This window comes from Aythya marila (assembly GCF_965140915.1).
Source record: "Aythya marila genome assembly, chromosome: 1".
Lineage (NCBI taxonomy): Eukaryota > Metazoa > Chordata > Aves > Anseriformes > Anatidae > Aythya > Aythya marila.
The window spans coordinates 136,331,783-136,350,366 of NC_139042.1; the positions used below are offsets into that span (position 1 = coordinate 136,331,783).

Below are 18,584 nucleotides of genomic sequence, written 5' to 3' on the forward strand. Positions count from 1 at the left end.
TCCACTTCTTGTTCCCCTTTGCAGTGCTGGGAGTGCCCGTGGAATTTACACAGTGTGAGGGCTGTGTGGGATGTACCCTGTCACATGGACAGGTCATACCTGGAAGGCATCCCTTGTTTTCAGAGCAGTTGGGAAAGGATTGCTAATAGCGCTCCTTACACAACAGAATATTCACCCGCTTAGTTCATTACTTATTAGCTCCAGGCAGGGACATTGCAGATTCGTTAATGCTAATGGCCAGATCATTAGAGTGTGCAGCATTAGTGGAGGAGAAAGCATTTAATAAAGAGACATCACTCGACCCTGTCATTGTCCCCGGAATACAGACCATATTGTTAAATTCGGTCCCTGCTCTCATCCTATCACCTCTTCTTAAAAGGATGGCCTGCTAGGAATCTTCAGCTTCTTTTCAAGCCCATGTGCAAGCTCATCTTTTCTTCTTATAAATCAGATATGCTATACCATGCCAGTTGTTTCTTTACAAACATATTTTAAAAATCTCCTTAAAGTTCTGCCAATACTGATGGTTCTGTGCTGGAAAGACCATGTTTTGGAGGAAATAAAAGATCTTGCTATGCCTCAAACTACTTCAAGGTAGTTTGTTTACTTTTTCTAAGTAATGGTTTGTATCTGATGTGTTGATCAAATCACCAGAAGGCTCAGTTTCTTCTAGTGTGCATTCTGATATTCAGACTGCTGTCTGGAGGGACCTTCAAAAAGCTGTTAAGTAGCTTGCTAAAGAAGTTGTTGAGTAGCTGTTAAAAATAAGATGTTTCTTTTACAGGTTAACCTGTCTGAAGATTTTTTTTTCTTTTGATGTAACTCAGCTTCCTTCAGTGATCTCCTGTTGAATCTTAATATTTTAATCTTCCTTCTACAATGTCTTCATGGTATATCTTCCCTTTCTTTTGTTTTTATTTCCTTTTGGCTGATGGGCTGTACCTGTCATAACCCTCTTTGTTTCTGTAGCTCCTTTATTCCTTCCTTCTGACTCTTGTAATAGTTGTCTTTCTTGCATATGTGGATATGTGTGTATGTATGTATATATGTGTGTGTAGATACATGTACATATAGGAAAAAACGCAGAATGAAAAGCCAGCAAATGTGCAGGATGCAATATTCTATGAGAAATCCTGCCAGCTGTTTTTTATATACTCTTTTGTCAGAGTTTCCTTTCTGGTCACACTGATCTAATGTTGTTCACTTTAAAGTAGGTGGCTGGAGTAGGTGAAAGATAGTGGGAGGGAAGGATTGTAATTTGATGTTTCTTCCATATCCAGTTTCTGTACAGCAGACAAGGTCAGTGCAAGTATGGCCCTTTTTAGGAACTCCCTCTGCATTCAGTATGCTAGGGTTCAAATAATCTGAATCAACCTGATATTTTATAGCGGCAAATATCCATCTCCACCTCTTTCTGCACTGGCTTATTAAGAAGATCTTTGAGAATGGGTATTTTATGTGGCTGTCACTCTCTCCCTGGATTCTGTTTGGTTTACCTGAGCACCCGAGTGTGTCTGCTTGTTTTATCACCAGCAGCCCTTATTATAATAGCTCTCCTCTTCCCGGGCTGGGGGAGGAGAGGGAGGACTGGCCTAGATTCCCTCTGGAAAGTTGCCTTTACCTACTTAGAGGTGGCGTTGAACAGGAGGGTATGGCACATTCTCTGCCTGGCTGCCTATGCTGTGTTACTTTTGTACCATTTGAACCTTCAGGAGCAGCAACTGTAAGATGTAGGGTTAGAACCTGTCATGGCACTCTCAGGTTTCTCTAGGTATTTATTTGGTATGTCCTCTTTCTTGGGAGGTCCGAGGTGTAATAAAACGCCGTCATGGATATGAGGTGGTGCAGTGTATGCCATGTGTTTCATTTTGCTGGTGAGGTAAGTTGTAAAGACCTCAACCTTGCAGAGTTAAACTGTAGTTTTGTGGGATAATCATTTGGTGCAATTGTTCTCTGGTCTGAAGTGGTCTTCCAGTGCCAGAAGCCAAGCCTGCAGTCAGGGTTGCTTTCTCAGTGCCCCCAGAAGTTGATAACCTCCTTGAAGAGGACACATTCTCATACAAACCAGGGCAGGCACCTACCTGATCACACACAAACAACTTTTTTTCAATTTGTTATAGTAGCTGATTTTTGGGTGTGCCTGTACTTTTGAGTGATAACAGTTAGAAGATAATTATGGCATATCATGATGCAAGTTGTTTTCGAACAGGTACACACACCGTTCACCCTCAGGTTCCAACTGATTTCATGTAGATGTGGGGAGAGAGTAAAATAAAGTGACTGTGCTGGGGAAGGTAAAGATTGAGTGAGATGCCTATGTGGGCTTCACTTCCAGTGGTTTCAATCAGGACCAGAACTGCTGCTTACAGAAAGCTACTGGAGAATGTTGCAGGTACAGATGAGAGCAGAGTCCAGCCATGCAGCAGGATTAAGATAGGCCATTTATTATATTGATGGTATTTTAAAAATGTGTATTTTGCAATGTTGTAGCTGCTCAAGAATTTTGTTTCTATTAATGACTGATGGTTAAAAGAAGCTGACTTTTACATGAATTACTCTCCTCTGGGTTTTCTGCTTGACTGATGGGCATGTGGATAATCCATGGCAGTGAACGACTTGAACTTGTCCATGTGGTGGTTCTGACATGGGGTTTGCGCTATGGAAGTGCTCGATATCCACTGTCAAGAAAGATCCTGTTCATAGTAATTGTAGGTTCAGTACAAATGTTGCAGCTTTCCCATATCCTGACAGCTCCCTAATGTAACCAAGTAGAAACACTTGAACTGCCATGCCAGTCCGAAGAAACCACAGGGTAGCTCTGGGATTGTCCATTCCCATAACGTGAGAGAGGGCAGCTCCTTGTACACCATGTTTCCCCTTTGTTTTCCCACCTCAGTTTCATGGCCTCCGGAAATTTTGCACTCAAGTGATGAGTGCATGACTCCCATGATGGGTGTTGAGGCTGTGAGTTCCCACGCGCAGGGGCAGGGTTGTACAACCTCCATATGCTAGAGATGAAGCTCCCCAGCACTCCCTGCTTTACAAATGAGAACACACACACACAAAAAAAAAGGCAGTAAAATCCATGATGCGCAGCTAGCTATCTCAGCCTGGAAAGTCTCTCAATTGCTCTCCCTGCTTCTTACTCACTGTCCACAGCACTTTAAAGCCTCGTGTTTTTGTAGCTCTGCTGTAACCTCTCTCTCAAGCTTTCTGTGGTGCTTTGTGCTAAGAGCATGTGCAAATGGGATCGTGGTCTAGGTGCACAAGGGGTTGCTGTTTGGATCGCAGCAGCTAACTTTCACCATATCTTGGCTGAACAGAGGTCAGCAGCAGATTTTTCAGAGGAATTTGAGATGATAACCGCAGTACGCAAACTTTGTAGTCACACGTGGAAGGGAGCCGGGGAGACCAAAAGGGAGCTGAAGTTTCTTCTTAACATCAGGCAGTTGAATTCAAGGTTGACTTCTGCCTTGAAGTAGCAGGTCAGGTGGGCCAATTGTGAGCTTTGCTGCCTCTCTGTGGAGCCTGGAAGGGTCTCCTGCTTTGACTTGGTAAGGCTTTACTTCCATCTTGGTGTCTGACAAGTCCTCTTGCAGTTATTGAACCAGAATTTGCCATATATATTTTATGATGCCTCCCTTGGATATCTATGGACAACAGTCTTTTTTTTATTCATATGAATGAATAATCTTTTCTCGAATCTTACTAAGCTCTTTGCCTGAGTATTATCTTGTAGTTTTACCTGATGTTATCTTCCTGCAGCCTGTTTCTACCCTCTATTCCACCATATTAGCAGTGACCTTAGTGAAGAGATACTTTTTGAGAATGTGGTTCAGCTAGTTTCTTGCTTCATTTATGCTTGCTCGTTTGAGATAGTTTGAGGTGCTCAGACAATAATAGGACCCTATCGTGGCATTTTCAATAACAAGATTGACCTCCACAAGCTGCCTTTTCACAACACATGAGTGCATTAATATTGCTGCCTGTAAGACTTAGATTTAATTAGAGCAGTGGTTGTAATCATTTTGGGAGAGGCATGAACTTCCCTACTGTCTCCTTTCCTCTTCCCTTTCTTTTTCACCTCTCTGTCTTTTATCTGCTTGAGTGAGGATTGAGATGTGAGGGGGTAGCCATCTCCTGCCCCTGTTCTGGGAGATTCATCAGAGGCAGGCTGAAGGGAGGAGGCGGGGAGGAACTGAACTTCACAAAATCACTAAGGTCACTGAGACAATCTCTGCTCCCTGTGTGCAGGAAATGAGATGTTAATCTTTTCCCAGTGCTGCTTTGCATAAGGTCCATTCCAGAGAGCTGTGTTTGTTTTAATTTCTCTAATTACTGATAGTGTGCTGATTATGCTGCTATAGATTTGACGTGAATTGCTGTATTAATGGGATCAAAAATGAGGAGAAGTCTGCTATGGAAATTAAGGAGATGACAGCAACTGGGGGAAGGGAGGGAAGTGGAGAGTTTAATTCATACCCTGATACTGCAGAGCTCTACCTTTCTTCTGGAGCCTGATCCTTCTTCCCTGGCAGCAGTTAGAGTATGCAAGCTACAACATTGACCAAAATCCCACCATATTTTACTTGTATACCCAGAGCTGTACAGCCTCTTAGGGGCTCCGATTTCCTCCCTCCTCCCTGTGTTAGACCCTGTAACTGTGGGTGGTCTCTTGGACTTATATCCAGCTGTAGCATTGCACACAAAACACTGGTGAACACTGCATACGTCTTCCTTCCCTTTCTTCTTCTTCTGACTTTCTTCCCTAATGATGCTTGTTCTCTTGCTATTGACCCCTGTGCTGATCTTTGACAGGTTTGCTGGCATAGCCCTGTTGAGTGCCCAGAAATACAGGGCCCTCTGAGGCTTTCCTGCAAGCAGCTCCTTCCCACCAGCAGCACTCTGCTCCAAGGCCATTTTTTCCTGCTGTCTTACCCAAGGCACCTATGCCTAAGAAGAGCCACAGTAGCAAAGGCAGCCCCCCCGCCCCATAATTCCAGGCTCCCCTCGCTCCTGGTCCCTAGAACCTGTCTTGCTATTTTCCATTTCTAGATATGTTTTTTGAAAGAGGTGGAAGCCCTGGTGATGTGTCCTTGCAGAGCTGAACATCCTCTGTGATTTGGGGTGTATGGTTTTATGTGTAGAGCATTGGCTTCTGTGGTCCAGAGAGCTACAACCATACATTCCAAACCTGGATTTGCACAATCCAAGAGTGTGTTACTTCAGGGTTTTTTTTCAGGGCTTCCCCAGAATCAAAGAAGGCACCAAAATCTCAGCACACCTGTTAGTGCTACCCTCTCTGAACACATCCCACAGATGAGGAACTGGAGCAAGGTGATAGGATGATACCCAGGCAGCTGGGAGTTCCCCTTTAAAGCAGCGTCCCTGTGAGTAAGAACAGCCTGTGAGGACACAATAGGTAATGTTCTGCCCTTTTACTTCTAATTGTTTGCCCCCCAATAGTTACCACAGCCCAGATTTCTGTATCTCCACCTAGTGGTACCACCCACTTCTCATGGGAAGCTGGAGGAAGCCTTGGCCATTTGGAGTAGCTAGGGTAAGTGGGAAATGCAATGAGATGAGCACAGAGTGCTGGACACACACCAGCAGCCTGGGTGGCAAGTGCATATCAACTTTCTCTCTTGGTTGACTTGCCCTGTGTACTATAATTGCATTAAGTACAGGAATAGGTTTTTATGCAGTTTTAAGTCAGCTGCCTTATATCCAACGTAGGATATTTGCAGACAACATTGACCGTTTTGATTTCCTGGAGGCTGCTGCATAGGTAACACATTTCTTTCCTTTATTAATAAATAAAAAAAATCATTTTGGCATAACATTCAATCCAGCTATTTCAATGTCATATCACTGGGATAACATAGGGGCTTGCTTACCATGCTTTCTTGTGTATTTTATTTTAATTTCTGTGAAAATATATATCTTGTGTGTGTGCCATCAGAGGAGACTCAATAAAGGGACAGGACTGTTAGTGTGCAAGCTGGAGAACTTTTGTAATGAAGGTCACTGTTTCAGAGTTTAGGAGGGGTGTACATTTAGCAAAGGTGTGAAGTTTTTTTAATTGTTACGTCACTCATCCTCAACTGTTAGACTTTTTTTTAGCTATTATTTAAAGGTGACTACAAATTAATTTTGTGATTTGGATATACATGTATATTTAAAACCCAGCAGTATGAACAACTTGGATTCCTAACCAGAGTTTTCTAATTGTTTAGGTTTTGTCTGTAAAGTCAGTTCTTCAATGTGAAATCAGTGTGTAGTAGCTTCAGGAGTCTGGTTAGCTGTGCTGTACACTTCCACTATGTAGTCATGACCAATATAGCTTGTAAGTTACCTTACTTTTTTTAGACAAGATGGTTTGATCTGAGGTTTTCTCAGCACCTGGATATTTAGTGTTCTGTACTTTCCTAATACAAAGAGAACAAAAATGTACCTTGTCTTGGTTCTTAAGCATATATATATCAGTCCCTACTAGATTGGGCAGCTGAAAGCATTCTGTGGTCTCAGCGGTCCTGGGTGGTTGTCTCAGTGGTACTGTTGGAGCACCAGCCACTGGAGCAACCCCTGGAGTAAACTCTGTGAAGACTGACCTCCTGTAATCAAGGTGAGATGTCATGGTGAAACTTCCCTGACTCACTGTGAGCTAAAGAAAGCCTTTCAAAAACTATCACAGCAGGCAAGATGCCATTAGTTTTATCTGCTGTGTTGTGGCTACTGGTGAAATATTAGGGATCTGCTATTTTGAAGTTGTTTGTAGATGCTAGGTGTTTGGGGCTGAGCATTTGATTCCTTGTGGGTTTAAGTGTTTCTAGAGTCCTTTGGCACATGGTGAATCTGGAATGCAGTAATGCCAAACTCTTTCCTAGCACTCATCACCAATAATCTCAAAGGACCACAACAAATGCGTATTGACTTAGCCTCTTTTACTAGTAGACTAAACTGCAGCAAGGATCAAGTACACACAATGAGGTTCATCCTCGTTCTGCTCCCTTTACTACCTATCCTGCCTCCCAGGCTGTTGCTTGAACAACTCTGCCATTGAACCATCTATTCTTTGCCTTAATGCAAAGGGAAATATTTAACTGACTGGTTACGAAACTTTTTCAGAAGTTCTAGTAGCAGAGTATCTGGTTGCATAACCTTAAGAGCATGAGATACCAGCCATATTTTGTTCGATGGATCCTGTAGGAAAAGCACCACTCGGTTGCAGAGTTGTGAAGATAAAAAAAAAACATTCTCAAACAATCTGTTTTCACTGGTATGAAGACAAGAGGTATCTTGTGGAAGTGTGACTCTTAAGAGCCTCAAAAAGACTGGAAAAACATGTGTGACCTCATGCATTCACACTCCTGTGTGGGCAGGGTGCTGTGTATGGTTGAAGCACAGAGCTATGGTAGGTTGCAGGCCTGGAATGATGTTTGCAGTTCTGCTTCCAGCCATGTTACTGACTCATGCTGCAAACAGGGATGATGTTAATTTTTTCCACGAGCCCAGTGACTTGACCTCCCTGTGACTTTACTATTCCACACCTTTTGGAAATCTGGCCAGGACAGTTACAAGGGCCACTCTTTCAGGATGCACTTGTTAAGTCTATTGCTCTTGAGAGGCACATGCGGTCTTTTTTCAAGACAGCTTAACTCTGAAATTACTTAGCTCATTTGAGCTTTGCTCTTCCTGTAACTCAGGTTGCCCATGTGTCTAATAAAAAGAAAAAGACTTAGCTAATGTCTGCAGATTGCTTTGATATGTGGGTTAAAGGTGCTGGAAAAAATGCAGAATTAGTAAAAGAGGACATTTCAAAGGCACAAATAAGAGTCAGAGAGCTAATTCCCCTTTGTACCTTATAAAATGTTTTTTGCAAATATTACCAATTCACACATTACTGGGGATATCTAAGGTACGTGGAAAAAATAACTGGGACAGAATGAATGAGTCTGCATTTCCACAACTTTTTGTTTTCTGCTGTCCTGTTCTTATGAATACTAGGAAACAATGAATCAAATGCATTTACTTAAAACAGTACATCTCCATGCAGCTGTCTTGATATTAATCAGGTTACCATATGCCTTTAGGAGGTTAATCAGTGCTGAGGGAAAGGCAGCTTGTACTGCATGCATTACATCTTGTTTTGATACAGCACCTTCTCGGTGTTGAGGGAAATGCATTGGATACTAGATTTAGTTTCGTCTGCTTCGTTTACTTTCCTCCTGCTGTTGGCCAGTGAGCAGGCACTTTGAAGACGCTCAGCACTTGGCTTTGCAGTGGTGATTTGAGTATTTGTGTGAGCATGAAGTGGAACCTGAGGTCGGTCTGCACCCTGTGTTCTCCAGGGGGAAAAGGACTTCAGGTCTCCCATCTGTCCTCTAGTGCCTGTTTGCAGAGGAAAGCATCTGTGTGGCTGTGTTTCAGAAGTGTTCCTCTTTCTATAAATATTCAATAAACAAAATGAGCAGCTGCAGTGTGGTTCGATTATCTGAGCTGTGGATCGCAGCAGGAAATGCTAGGAAGTGGCTGGTCTTGTTGCTAATCACTTGTATGTGCATCACTGATGAGAAGGTGCAAATTGCCAGTGAGGCTGCAGGATGTGCTCTGGGCATGGATCTGGACCTCCCAGGAGTGTGAGGCCTACAGTCAGCCATTTCGGGTCAGTGATTGAACTGGAAGCAGAATGTTTTATAGCTCCACAGGTGTGTCTTTCAACCATGTTCTAGTGAACATCCCTGTTGATGAAGAATACCTAAATTCGTAAGAGCTGATGGACAAAAGTCTAGCCTGAGTGGACAGAGTAAGACACTGAAGGACACTATGAGAGACTGGAACATAAAAATGAACAATTTGTGGTACAAAGTAGTATGTTGAAAGCCAGCTCTACTGCTATTGCCCTTTGCTGGCAATGAGGGTGCTAATGTTATGTTGTACAGGTGCCTCTATCAGTGTCAGTCCAACTCCATGTTACGCAGCCAGGATAATGTTGTAGTTTGTAATGGAAGTGATTACTTTCTCTTACTCCAACAGGGCTTGTCTTTTCCACTTGCCAGAGATCAGGGTGAGGGTAGGGAGTTGTGCCTATACTGTCCTGCAAACACTTGGGAGCAAAAGGAGCTCCTTTTGCTTCTACAGAATGTGGATGTAAATCCACGCTCTTTGCACCGCCATCATTAAATGTTGGCAGCCCAGTTCTGAGGCATAATGATTTTTTTGGTTCTACTGAATTGTGGCTATGTTTATTTACAAAGGGTATGATTTATGTTGTGATTGGAGGTCATGTTTAGAATATGGAAGAGTTTTTTCCCATCAGATCAGATGAAATTTCAGTCTTGAATTTCTTGGCAGACATTTTCAGAAGTAAAAAACAAAACAAACAAACAAAAAACAGTGACAATTATGAACCTAACACAACATTCGCAGATTGTCCTTTAACTCTATTTTTCTATCCTTGCTTAGCTGTTTTCTGTATGCTAATTTATTTGGTTGGAAGATAAACTACTTCAAAGAAAGTGCTAATAACTAGTTTAGGTGAGAAGAAAAAAAAGTGCCACATTACTCTGTGGTAGATAGGGTAGTTTTCAGTGATAGAGTTTGGTTTTCTGCAGCAAAGACAAAACTAATGTCTTTAAAATGCTCTGAAGGTGTAAAGTGTTGAATACTTAACAAACATGCTCAGATCTTTGTTAGCACAAGATTAAGTGTTTTTAGTGCTTTCTGTAGTGGTACGCCTGCACATATAATGTAGTTGCTATCAGATTTTCACTGACATAAAACCCACTCAGGCTCCCCATTTCTGTGTCACTTCCCTTTCCTCCCTGAGCAAATTTCTGAGAAAACCCTTGGAAACTTCTTGGGCCTCCTGAAAATTATAACCGTCGCTGTAAAAGCTGCTCAGTCTCTGGCTGCAGGCTCGGAGCAGGCCGTGGTCCAGCTATGACCCCTGGTGCCGTTTGGCTCCACCACGCACACCCTTTTATCCTTCCTTCTGCTTCCCCCAACCCCTGGCTCGGTTTCACACCTCTGTTCCAAAGTTTACGTTGTCCTCTCTTTTTTTCTACCCCCCCCCCCCCCCGCTTTCTTTTTAACAGCAGGAAAGAATTTCCTACACACCTCCAGCGAGCCCGGTACCAAATCACACCTCCTCGACACCGCTACATGTCCCAGTGCCTCGAGCGATCAGGATGGAGGAAGACACGATCAGACTGCCAGCACACCTGCGTGAGTGTCAGCGTGGAGGCATGCTTTCTTCAACTGAGGAGGGTGTGGGGCAGGGTGAGGGGTTGGTTTTATTTATTTTCATGGAAGAGAAGTGGGGAAGCCGTTAGCTTTAGTCTTTTTTTTTTTTTTTTTTTTTTTTTTTTAAGCTTTTGCTAGTTTGATTCTCTCTATATTATTTTTAAACAATGGAAATCACTCATTTACAGCGCAAATGTTATTTCCTGTCATCTGCCCCCCACCACTTCTCATCAAAGATTGGGCTGATTTCTCATGACAGGGAAAAACATGGAGGTTTTATTTTGATGGGAAGCACTGTGCATCTGTCCACGTAGTAGGAGTTGCTCAGTGATGTGCTGTGGCACGAGATCAGAGTTTCACAAACTGTGACAAGTGTATTTTTAGGCTGTTATGGGTCTCAGTAGTAAACATTCCTGGTGCCCAGACACACTCCTGCTGCACTGACAGAAGCAGTGGGGAAGGAGGAAGAAAGGGCCTAGTTGTGCACAAAAGGATGCTGTGAAGGAGGAAAGGCACATCCCTGACGTTGGAACAAAAGCTGGAGCTGGGGGCGAGGCAAGAGCCAGGCACTTCCTTACTGAAATGATTTAATGTTTGAGGAATAGGAAAGGCCAAGGGCTGTTGGCCAGTGAGAGGTGAATTACAGAAGTAGGGTGGAGATGAGGAAATGTGGAATTTTCCTCTTTAGAGAGGAAATAGTTGTGATGTAAATCGAGAGGTTTTAAGAAAACTTTTTTCAGGTGTCACATTCCTGGGGCAATTGAAAAACAAGCAGTAACAAGGCCAGTAGCAAACTAACTGTGTGTTGCTATCCCACAGACGTCTTTGGAATTTTAGAAAAGGAAGTGGTCTTTGAGGTAGTCTTTCTATTTAAAAAAAAAATATATATATATCCATGTTTATCACGAGATGTTCTCATTCCTGTCCTCAGCAATCTTCAGGCACACTCTTTTTCTGGATGCAAGCTGTTCTCCCAGCACTTCAGTAATCCTGTGCTCGCTCACTTGCGGGCCAGTGAGTTGCACTGCCCCAGGATGACTCCTTGCCCACGCTGTTTTCTGCACAGTTGTGATTTTGCCTGCTGTTGCTTCTTGCTCCCTTCTGCCTGTGCTGCAGCGTAGCCCAGGTTGTACTTCTGATGTGCAGGAATGCGAGCTGGCACCGCAGCCTTTCTGCCTGGCTCTGGCCTCTGTCACTATTCCAAAGCTCCCAGAGAATGCCTGCCTGTGCATGTGGCTGCTGGCCTCTTTCCCCAGTCCAGGGAGGAATTGCTGTGGCACTTAGAGTGCATTTTAAAGATTATGTCAAAAATTTAGAGAAAAAAATCAGACACGGAAGCAGTGCTTCTCTCCACTTTGAGCCCCTGAGATTTTTTTTTCCCTTTCATCCCATTAGTTGGTGCTATTTAGTTCTTCATTGGGAGTCACTGCCCTTTCCAAACCTAGGATCATGGCTGGCTTTCAAATTAATTATTGCCTTCCCAACTGGGTTTAGCAGATGCACAAGACAAGAAGGCGGAGACGCTTGTTAGTGAAAGAGGTGGGGCACTCAAGGTGTTTACTACCAGCTTCCTTTCCATCAGCTAGCCGGCATGCTAGGTAAAGTGTGAAGTTTAAAAGGTTTCCTTTCAGTCAAAGCTTGTTTATCTGCTATTTTAGGTGTGATTCAACTTTTGCCTCAATTTTTTTAATTTATTTTTGTTTTGATTGGTATATTTTTAAACTTCCGAGGAGGCTTTCATCCCATTAATACTACCACACCAGTCTGATGTGCTATAGTGTGAAAACATAGAAGATTAATCATTAAGCATCTGTGGAATATGCTTCCACAAAGTCAGTGTGGCAGATAATAAACAATGTGAAGCACGCTTACATAGTCTTACTAGTTATGGTGCATATCAGTATAGTGTTTTTTAGCTCAGTATGCAATAATTGTCACATTCAGAACCACTGTTTAAAGTATACAGATTCATAGCTGAGCCAGGAGGGACCATTATGCATTTCTAAAATAATTTCTGTTATTACCTGAGTTATAGTAGCATTTAAGTTCAGTAAGGGTTTGAGCATGTTATGCATGTTATGCTGAAAGATTTGTTCTCTCCATGTAAAGACTTAAGTGATGAAGAGGATATAAGGCCTCTACATAAGTTGTTTCAATGCTTAATTATCCTCCCTATTTGCTGCTTTTTTTTTTTTTAAGTGCCCTATTTATAGTTTGAATTTGTCAATCTTCAGTTTCAAACTATTAGATCTCATTATCTCCTTTCCTGCTAAATACTGTCAAAAGACTACTCTTGATATAGGTGCTTTTAGATAAAGTCACTTCTTAACCTTTTCTTGGCTAAACTGGATAGGAAGAGAGGTTCTTAAAGCTGTCAATCTTCCTGTACAGCTTCTAGATTTCAAATTATTTTTGTATCATCTCCTGTGAACTGTTTCTCACCTAAGACATCTGTCTTAAAATGAGGACATCAGAGCTCAAGATCATATTCCAGGAGCAGTCTTCCTAATACCAGGTATAGAAAAAGCTAAGTGCCTTCTGGATTTCGGGTTGTGAGGTTCAAGAGTTATTAACATGGGATTTTGCAAATCGTGCACGTACCCCTCTCACTTTTTAGAGATGCCTGAGGCACAGATTTTGATCCAAATCTGAACTACCTTAAAAGGGAAAGTAGTGATGTTCTAGTTCAGACTCTGCTACTATGTATGAAGACCAGATCTAGATCCAAAGTCTGAGGGTTTTTTAAACCTGAGTTTTTGTTTGGTTCCATCCTTATTATTATTTTTTGTTGATTAGGTAAAGCACTATATAAAGATTATTAATCTTCTTTAACCCTCGCTCCAGTGCAACAGGGAAATGTGGTAAGTTTCTGCAGCCGTGCTCCATGCATGAACCCTCTCTAACTGGTAGTTGGAGAGGGCTCCCCTCATTCTCTATTTCCATGAAATTTTGATGATGTTTACCAAACCAAAGGCAAGAGTTCAGTGTCCTAAACTGTACATGTTCATTTCTGCCAATTTGAAAATTCGAGAGCTGTGCTACAAGTACAACTGTGAAAGTAACAGTTTGCCCAAGCACTGATTTTCACCTTCAGTGACAACGTAGGAGGAGAAGAACAAGAGAAATGTTTCAGATGGACCATGAAACGCACTCCATAGATTCAGACTGTGTTCTGTGCCTTCCTGTTAGAAATTTCCCTTTTTCTAATGTTTAAGAGCAATTTAAAGGTGCTAATAGCCAATACTATCTGAACAATTACTAGAGTGATTTCTTTTGGTTCTATAAATTATTCCTCACTGTTTGGTGAGCACGTAGTTCTTAGCTATGCTGAGCTGACTTGATCCAGAGACTGGAGAAAGGAGAAATGACAAGTTTGGAAGAGTGGAATGCATATCCCTCTTAGCTGCAAGCATACAGAGCACTCCTCCTTGCTCATTGGTCAACACAGATTGAAGTCTACAGAGAAACCCCTTATCCTGGGGTTGATGTGAAAACAGTTTTTTCCGTTCGTACACATCCTTTTCTTTTTTAATTTGCAAGTTTCTTCCCATCTACTACTCCTGTAGTATAGAACTACAGTGTAATCAGCTGTATTAGTTATAAAGCTGTGGAATAGTGAGAATGATTTTCTGATAGTGCAACATTTTCTCTGATACTATACTTTTCTATAAGAGACTTTTGACCCATACTTGTAAACATAGACATTTGCCTAACATCCACTTCTTATCTATTAAATAAGTATTGGAAGTGTTGTAAATAAACTGTCAGTGGGGAGCTGGAGGCTGTTTTCCTCTATTTTAAGTATGTAGTCAGAATGTACAGTCATTTCCAGTTTGCTCTTTGTCCCTGTTGTGTGTGCTGTGGTAACTTTGCAGCAAACGTGATCTACACCAGACTGCACTGAAGTCAGATAGAGAGAATGTTTGGAAAACGGAGATGTTTACCAAGGACTCCAGAGAAGCAAGTTCATTTATCATACAAGGCTCTGCCCTTGGTGTCTTCTGTGACCTTGGGCATCTTGATTTAGCTTTCTTACTCTAAAATGAAAAAATCGTGGTTGCATAGATTTTTTAGAAGTTGTGAAGATTAATAGAGTGTCTGCCCAGATACTGTGATAATGGAGAATGCTGAGATAGGTGAAAGCTGTGAAACTATTTGCATACCTCGTAACCCCTTAACTCCAAGGAAGCTTACTTCATATTATAATGGAGAGAAAGTTTTCTCTCTCTTGTTTTTGTATTAAAAACTATTGTTTTTTTTTGTTTGTTTGTTTGTTTGTTTTGTTTTGTTTTGTTTTTTGTTGTTGTTTTTTGTTTGTTTGTTTTTTGTTTAAAAAAAACAAACAAAAAAACCTTTTTTATCTGGTTCAGTGTCATTAGTTATTCTTTTTCTGCTGTGGCCAATACCTTGGGGTAAAAAACTCTTGGAGCTGAATAGAGGGAACTTCATTTAAGTTATGGATATGTCTTAATATGCAATGAGTCAGAGAGAAAACAACCTTTTTTCCTTTTTTTTTTTTTTTAATATACAGAATAAAAATAAGATGTTTTGCCTTCTCTTCTAGAACAGCAACTGTAATTATGTGCTTAAAGGCTTCATGATTATTTTTTTATGTTCAGAGAGAATGTAAAAACTTATTTAAGAAGAGACACAGAAATATCAGTGCTGAAAAAGGACTTGTTGCATGCTCTGATCTGTGTCTTTGCCTGTAGAGCAGCATTCCTCCTTGCACATTTCTGTCAATTTATACAGTCTGATTTTTATCTCTGAAGGGCATCTTCCCTTGGGAATGCATGTGTGTTTGTTTAAGGAGATGGACGTTATCTCACAGGCAAAGATTTCAGTGTTTTCTATTGATACAAACGTGAACAAGAGTTCATTTCTTCCTCTGCACTAATTACTCTTCTTTCTTTAGTGTTGGCATTCTTCATATGCCTGCAGCCCATTGTCATAGCAAGGCACGTTGCACATTCTTTTCTGTACACACGAACCAATTATTCTTGGCAGCAACTAACTTTTCTTGCTCTTGCCTTTCTCTGAACTCCTGACAGCCTGCACTGATATTCAGAGTAAAAAGGCACCCCCAGATGTCACAGTACATGCATCACCTCAAAAGGGAGAACTTTTACATGGGTTATATGGTGTTTGTCATCATCTTCACTCACTTTTTAGGGTGGGGGCTTCGGAGGTGGAGAAAGATGGGAACCAGTTTGTAAAATTCTTTGAGAACTCCTTGTTTCAAATGTAAGCTTGAGTTCTAGTCTTTGGTTTTCCAGTCTGGGATATGTTCCATGCTACAGATGATTTTGATGAACATCAGAGCGTATAGTTCAGGTCATATACAGCTAGTCTGATCATGTGTTTTTGTTTTTTTTTTTTTATCTTAACATCTTTGTGTCTGTTGTATCTACTGTCTGTTGTACTGCCTTCATTGAGGAGGACAGAAAGGAAATTCGGTTAATTTTCTGACATGATTTTATTAAGGGCTTTAACTTTTAGTGCGTATTTAATAGGAATCTTCCTGCATGCCTTTTTTTATTGGTATTTGAAACTCTAATTCAGTGGAGAACAGTCTGGTGGCCCTGTGCTGGTTGTACATCTTTGTGACCCTAGCTGTACCACATTCTGCAAAAAGGCCCTCTTTGTCATGGTTAAGTCAGGACATGAGTAGAAGGGCAGGCAAAGTAGTTGAAGGGCTTTCAGTTGGTGGGTACTTTAACCTAAGGCATTTATCAGACCCAAAAACAATTTAAAGAAAGCAAGCAAGAGTTTCTTTTTCCTGATCATACGTTGATGTTTAGATGCATCAGTTGTTTTTTAAAGGCACCAGTTTTCTTTTTTTAAGGAAATGCAGGAAACAATTAAGAAGGAGGAGGAAACAGCAACACTGTCAGGGTTGCCAAGGATCCATTTTTTCTGTGTAGTGTCTATTAATTATGTTACTCCTTTTATTAATCCTTTGGCACCTGTTAATTATTCTGCAATTTTGGCTAGCAGCTGGAACAGCCACTTCAAAGCATTAAGCATATTGTTATTTAGTTACTAGAATATTCAGTGCGTTGAACTGAAAGTATGTAGTGAGACGGGAAAAAAAGCCCTTCACCCTAAGCCACATTTAGAGCAGCAAGCAATAAAAATATTTGCTTTGGAAGGATCTTTGTGGAACAAAACTAACTGACGCACATTCAGGGAAAATAAAATAAAAGCTTCATAAGACAAAGGGACTGTGCATGGTGGCCAGAATGTTAGATTAATGACTCTGAGACTAATCCTGGTCCCACTGAAATGAGTGCTATGATTCCCACTGAATCTAACAGGATCTGAACTGGCCTCTTTCTGGGATGATTGGCTTTTTCCATACCCCTTTTTGCTCTTCTCTCACAATATGGCCACTTAAACGTCATTCCTCCCTCTTGCTGTCCTTTATAGGCTTGCCTCTCCCCCTCATCTCCTTTCTGTGTTTTGTTTTATTCTCTCTCTGGGTAGCTTGTACTTTTCTAAGAAATCCCAATCCACTCAAAAAAACAAACAAAACACACATACACCAAAAAAAAAAAAAAACAGAATAATTGCACTGTTCACTACCACCTCACTGTTTGGAATGTTTGATCTCTTTCCTGTTGCGTCTTCTTTCACCATGGGCTTTTCTTGCACATTTATATTGTGAGCTACTAAGGGCAGGGTCTATCTGTTCACACTGTTTAACGGTGCTTCCCTTAGTAGATCGTAATTCTTTTGTGGTCTTAAGGCACAATTTGTAACTCATAATAATCTATTGACAGGCTAGCTGGACTGCAGAAACGGTAGCTAGCCATTCTTTCAGCCTCAGTGACAATTATTTTGGTCAGCCCTACTGAGGTGACTGGGCCTGGCTCCTTCATGACTGTGAATTACATCTAGTTGTTAGGATGAAAAGCATGAACAAGGGAGAGTATTGTTTGATAGCTGGCTGAATATAAGCCAGCAGTGTGCGCAGGTGGCCAAGAAGGCCAACAGCATCCTGGCTTGTATAAGAAGCAGCATGGCCAGCAAGGCTAGGGAAGTGATTGTCCCCCTGTACTCGGCTCTGGTGAGGCCACACCTTGAGTACTGTGTTCAGTTTTGGGCCCCTCGCTACAAGAAGGACATGGAGGTGCTCGAACAAGTCCAGAGAAGGGCAACAAAGCTGGTGAGGGGTCTGGAGAACAAGTTTTACTAGGAGCAGTTAAGGAGTTTGGGTTGTTTAGACTGGAGAAGAGGAAGCTCAGGGGCGACCTTATCGCTCTTTGTAAGTACCTTAAAGGAGGCTGTAGTGAGGTGGAGGTTGGTCTGTTCTCCCATGTGTCTGGTGACAGGACGAGAGGGAATGGGCTAAAGTTGCACCAGGGGAGGTTTAGGTTGGATATTAGGAACTTCTTTACTGAAAGGGTTGTTAGGCATTGGAACGGGCTGTCCAGGGAAGTGGTGGAGTCACCATCCCTGAAGGTCTTTAAAAGGCGTTTAGATGTAGAGCTTAGGGATATGGTTTAGTGGGGACTGTTAGTGTTAGGTCAGAGGTTGGACTCGATGATCTTGAGGTCTCTTCCAACCTAGAAATTCTGTGATTCTGAGAGGTCAGTTATGCCTGTCTCTTGCCTAAAAGGCCAGTTTCTACAGTGGCTTATCTGAATTTAACTCATCTACAGGTTTTCTCTAATATCAGGGACTGTATTTTTGTCTGTATTTTTTGCTTGCTTCAGATCATACCACTAAAGCAAAGGATGTATGCTAAAGCTTAGCAAAATGTAGTTTATCAATATGGCAGGCCTTTGAACTCTTGGTTGGGTGTGTCATAAAGCACAACCTGCCTCCTGGGTGTTTCTTACAGAGAATCTCCAGCCAACTTTGAAGCAATCATACAGGCCAGTAATTTGGTTGGGTGGGAAGCTCAGTCTCAGATTAACTCTTGCACCATGTCTGAACACAGTACAGATGCAGCCACTCTTCTTGAAAGAACTTGATCCAGAATATGCTGGATTGGGAGGGCTAAACCCTCATTACTGATCCAGCTGTGGAAACTGTGACCTTTGCATCAGGAAAATCCTGGTTTACATTTTTCTGACATGTTTTTTTTTTCATCACCTGTGGAAAACTGAGCCCTTTGTCACAAGGTTTACAGCGGGGTGACTCGGGGCCCATTTAGGTGTCACGCCTGATATAAACAGCAGGCGAGCTGAACCCTAAATCTCCTTACCGCTGCCTAGTTACTGTTGACAGAGGCATCCAGATCAAGTGTGAAAAGTGTCCTAGAGGGACAGTGCTGTGAGTTGGCTTCTGCTTCCCGAGAGAGTATTGTGTTGTTTTTTTTGTTTGTTTTTTTA

At 41.8% G+C, this 18,584-nt stretch overlaps 1 protein-coding gene across 1 annotated transcript in view; it reads left to right on the forward strand.

Moving 5' to 3' along the window:
- The window catches only part of ETV6 (ETS variant transcription factor 6), a 142,895-nt gene that overhangs the window by 36,575 nt on the left and 87,736 nt on the right, over window positions 1-18,584 (forward strand). Inside the window, exon 2 of the mRNA XM_082751822.1 lies at window positions 10,098-10,227. Within this exon, the coding sequence (XP_082607948.1) occupies window positions 10,098-10,227 (130 nt within the window). The remainder of the gene's footprint in view (window positions 1-10,097; window positions 10,228-18,584) is intronic.